At 60.4% G+C, this 4,880-nt stretch overlaps 1 protein-coding gene across 1 annotated transcript; it reads right to left on the bottom strand.

Annotated features, from left to right (window-relative positions):
• Positions 1-563: 563 nt before the first annotated feature.
• On the bottom strand, positions 564-1,697 carry ACTRT2 (actin related protein T2). Its single transcript, XM_059894418.1, has one exon. The coding sequence runs from the start codon at positions 1,695-1,697 to the stop codon at positions 564-566; it is 1,134 nt and encodes a 377-aa protein (XP_059750401.1).
• Between the last annotated feature and the right edge of the window lie 3,183 nt (positions 1,698-4,880).

Below are 4,880 nucleotides of genomic sequence, written 5' to 3'. Positions count from 1 at the left end.
GAAAGTAGAAACATCACAATAATCAAGCCCTGATTCTTAAGCTCCCACCGGGAGCAGGAGCTTCGCAGAGCCTTAAGCAGACGGCGATTTCTGCTCCTGACCGTCCCCACCCGCCCGGGACAGGGGCTCCATTCCACTCAGCTGCCCGGCCCCATAAAGGCAGAGTGATGCCCTATGGTGCTTTCCCAGGGGGGGATTTCGTGACCTCAGAACAGGGCAGCATTCCTGCTTGCTCCTGCCCCCACTCCCGACCCACCTAAGACACAGGTTTAAAATGCAGAGTCCAGGCTCTGGGCAGGAGGCCTTGGCCCCTGCTTTGGGCACAAACTCTACAGATGGACACTCAACTCATGACCCAGGGCTTTCTCGGGAGAAACGGGGCTGGAGGACAGAACCACTGAAAAGAGATTCCCCACCAGGGTCAGAAATTATTCTGGTGCCCCCGAGAATGAACCAAGCCCGACATGGCCAAAGGCTGCACCATTTTGTCCTTTATTGAACATCCCGCGGATGCCAAGTGGTGAGCTCCCTTCCCACTGCAGCCACCCCGCGCGCGGGGCCCCTCAGAAGCACCTTCTCTGAACCACGGACGTCCCAAACTCCTTGAAGTCTGCAGAGGTGACCCACATCTGCTTGAAGCTGCTCAGGGAGGTGACGATGGAGGCGCCAATCCACGTGGAGAAGCAGCGGTCGGGCGGCGCTGTGATCTTGATGGGGGTCCCTCTGGAAGCCACCTGCTCCAGCTCCCTCAGAAGACGGTCATCCAGCCCCCGGAAGAGCGTGGTGCCCCCGGACAGCACAATCTCCCCATAGAGCATATTCTGGATGTCGGCGTCACACTTGGTGATGCTGCAGGAGACCATCTTGGAGAGGCCCGGGTTTTGGATGCCCAGCTGCTCGGGCGAGAACAGGGCCTCGGGCGCCTGGTACAGCTGGTCCCCGATACGGATGATGCTGCCGTCGGGCAGCTTGTACTCCCTGAGCACCTCCTCCGGCCTCCGCGACAGCTCCTTCTCCGGCTCCAGGGCCGTATAGCAGAGCTTCTCCTTGATGTCGTCCACCAGGGCTTTGTCCAGCACGCACGGGAAGGTCCTCCCGCTGGCCAGCAGCAGCCGGGTGAGGTGCTCCGTGATGTCTCTCCCCGCCACGTAGAGCTTGGTGATGGCGTGGGGCAGGGAGTAGCCCTCGAAGATGGGGACGGTGCAGGTGACCCCGTCCCCGCTGTCCACCACCAGGCCCGTGATGCAGGCCGAGGCGTAGAGGGCCAGCACGGCCTGGTCCGACAGGTAGAAGGCGGGCACATCGAAGCTCTCAAACATCACCTCGGCCGTCTTCTCCCGGCTCTCCCTGGGGTTCAGTGAGCGCTCCGTCATGAGCACCGGCCGGTCGCTGGCTTTGACCCCCAGCTCCCACTCGAAGAGATGCTTCCAGAGTTTCTCCATGTCGTCCCAGCCTGTGATCAGGCCTCGCTCGATGGGGTAGTGCAGGTGTAAGACCTCGTTCCTGTGCAGGGCCTCTTCTCCCACAAAGTACTTCTTCTGATTGGCCCCCGCAGAAGGCATCTTGAACTTGGGGTGCCCCACAATGGAGTGGACGACGTGGCGGGGGCCAATCTCTCCAGACAGGCCTGCCTTACAGAGCCCGGACCCATTGTCAAAAATCACAGCTGGAGAATCTAACACGTGTGGGTTAAACATGCCTGTGGCATCCTCATCCGCACTTCACCAAAATGAAGATGGAAGCCTCCTGGGCCACTTTGTGACATATGAGGCTCCTCTGGAAGTTTCGAGGGCACAGGATTCCACGGTTCTCGGGGCGTCTCCCAGGCAGGGCTAGCAGACGGCCAGTCCCCGAGAGCCCTCCATCCCCAGCCGCAGATCTGCTCTCCTCTCAGGAAGCCCGGGCTGCTGAGGCCTTTTCAGGAATGACGCCCCATATGTAACAATCCAGCCAAGGCAACCACTGTCCTCAGCCAGCATCAGAGGGCCTCTGGGGCTGGGGGCTTGGAGTCTCTGCCCCCGCCCCCACCTGGTGAGACTCCAAAGGGGAAGTCCGGCTGTTCCCATGGGCCGTGTTGAGCAGCCTGTTGTGGAGCCTGGAGCCAGCGAAACAGCCCAGCCTGGGCCAGCCCATAAAACTGGCATCTCTGGCCCTCTGTTTGGAGGGAGCTGCCATTTGGAGGGTGACAAACACACTTCTCTTTGCTAAAGGGGAAGACCAAGCACCAGGCAGAGGTCCGGGTTGGAGGAGCAATGCCCAGGACTCCGATACAGCAAGCACTCAGAACATAGTTTTGGAATGCAGACTCCTCCAGGAAGCTCTCAGGGATTTCTCTGCTCTTTACCTCATGAACCCTGACTCTGTCTCACAGGGTAGCTGCTAAGAAGAGCCCTCTGGGCCTATTGGCTCTCTCTCCAGACACATGTACCCCTGCTCTGGCTTGAGGTCAAGGGCCCTCCTGGCTCTCTGCAGCCCCGGAAGTGCTGTCACAAACAATATCCAGTGGTTGTGGGTTGGGAACCCAGTGGCCTGTGAAGACAGGGATCTGAGGTTTCATCGGGGGGGCAGCCCTGATTGGAGCCCCGGACGTCTCTATTTTGGGCCTGTGACACAGTTGGCCAAGCCCACTGACGCGCTGTCAGAAGTGACCAGGTCACCAAGTCTGAGGCTAAGAGTGAGGCCGGGAGGGCAGTGAGGCTACAGGTTTAGCCAAGCCCATGAGGGCAGGGGGCGCCCACTCCAGCCTCCCGGAGAACCCCTCCAGCAGCCCTGCAATCACACCCTGGGCTGGTTTCAGGGGGAGAAACTGGGAGGGAGCTCAGACTAGGGAACCAGGGCTGACTTTTTTCTTGAGGAAGGTGGAGCCGGTCTTGGAGAACAAAATGCTCACTTGGTGTTCTGTCACGTCCGAAATCACCCTCCAGGCCAGCTCCTCCCCAACCAGAAAGCTTTCCCAGGAGACCAGCTCCCCTCCAGGTCCCCTCACCTCCCTCTGCGGGTGGCCGTCTCTGCATGTCCTGCCAACCCTTCTAAACCCACCAGCAAAAAGTGAAAAAGTGTTGTCATGTAGGGTAGATGCGCGGCGTGGGTGTGTGTTATAGACACGTGGTGTAGACCAGTGACTTGGACGTGCAGCTTTGTTGGAACCCCTGGGGCTCAGACTCGGGGGAGTAGATAAAGACTTGGTATCACTGAGATTCTCCCGCAAAGGACACCTCTGGAATCAGATGCACGCCGGGGTTGACGCTGGGAGAAGACGCACCCCCCAGACTACACAGCCCAGAACCACAGCTACCACTGTGTGGGCCTCTAAGATTTGGGGCCCAGCGTTCAGGGGAGCACGTGTGCCTGGAGGCTGCTGGGTCAAGGACGGTCCTTAGGGCGCCGTGTCTTGGGGGTTCCAGCTTGCTTACATCACAAAAGCCCTATGCACTCGGCTTCTCAGGCTTTGCTAGAACTTTCCCATTGTTGCCAAACACTCCCGGCTGAATCAGGAGTGTGACCTCAAGCTTTTTCAATTTTGGCCCTAAAAGTGGCCCACGTGGGTGGAGATGTAACCATGCTGGGTGCAGAGGTCAAACGCAGGGGCGGGGCCCTTCAGTGTGTCCTGGGGGCCCAGCGCTGGCTGGGGCACGGACATTTGCAGGGGGACAGAGCAGGGGGAAGGACAAACGTTCATGCAAAGCTCGGACTGACCAGCTGGGTGGGGGGGGGGGGTGTTCTGAGGCCTCACCGCACCCCGCAGCTGTGACAGCACACAGCACAATGTGTAACAATGTCCCGGGACAGCTGGCCAGACCTGGTGCAGGTCCCACGGGCACACGCAGCCCCCTCCCCGTTCTCTGCAGGCCCGGCGTGTACGACAGCCAGCAGGGTAAGTCCAGGCCCCTCCACCAGTTGCCAAACCTGTAACGGGCAGTTCTCTGTCCCCCTGTGACCGTTGCCCATCCCAGACAAGCTCAGACCCTCGAGGACAGAGCTGTGAAAGCTGGGCCATCCATCAGGGCGGAGGATCCCAGCAAAGCCATCCAAGGAGTTCCAGGACCCCTTTTCCTAAATGTTTTCACTCTCCCTGATGAGCCTGGGAGAAGTGCAGCCCTTCACCCTGGGTCTGGGACCCCAGCCACTCCTGACCACCCACGACGGTCACGGCCATTGGGTGCCACGCGCCCGGCAGAGCAGGCCCCGGGGAAGTGGTCACCACTTTGCTTGTCTCTGTGCGCTTGGGCAAACCAGTTCTCTTCTGGCCGCTGGGCCAGCTCCCCTGCCGCATTCTTGCATCTGCTGTCGGAGCCCCGCCCCAGGCTCGGGGAAGGCTTCTGCGTACCGATACAAGTGTCTGAACCGGCTCATAGACTGTCCATCACCTGGAGAGGCAGGAAGGCTCTGAGGACCCCACCCCCAAGAAGTGGGATACTCCCTGGGGGGTGACACCACGTGGGCACCAAGAAAACCAGTGGGTTTATGAGCTACGTGATGTTGCGTTGGTTTCAAGCTCGCCCCGGGACAGAGATTCCACCCCGTGGCGCTCAGGTGCCCGGTATCCTCTGCTCAGCCTCCTTCCCCTTCCCCGTCTGCCGCCCATCCCTCCGGCCGCCTGGCTCAGGACGTCTGGGAGGGGCCCCGTGCATCTCGGTGCAGGTGTCCATGTCGATGGCCGCAGCTGTCCTGGCCCCTTCAAGGGATGCGATGTTCTGAGCGTTCGCTGCGGGGGGCGGGGGGGTGTTTGCTATTAACCCAGGGAGGGCTGCCCTCTCCCAACCCAGCTAGAAGTCTCCCTCCAGGGCCGCCCTACCCCCACCCCATGCCGGCCATGCCTCGTAAATCGCTTGAACGAGTTTATGGGAGAACTGGCCATAACTCCATCTCCCTCCGCAGGG

The sequence above is a fragment of the Balaenoptera ricei genome, chromosome 1 (assembly GCF_028023285.1).
Source record: "Balaenoptera ricei isolate mBalRic1 chromosome 1, mBalRic1.hap2, whole genome shotgun sequence".
Lineage (NCBI taxonomy): Eukaryota > Metazoa > Chordata > Mammalia > Artiodactyla > Balaenopteridae > Balaenoptera > Balaenoptera ricei.
Note: the sequence above shows the minus strand (reverse complement) of the source record. Positions and strands in the feature narration are given on the sequence as shown.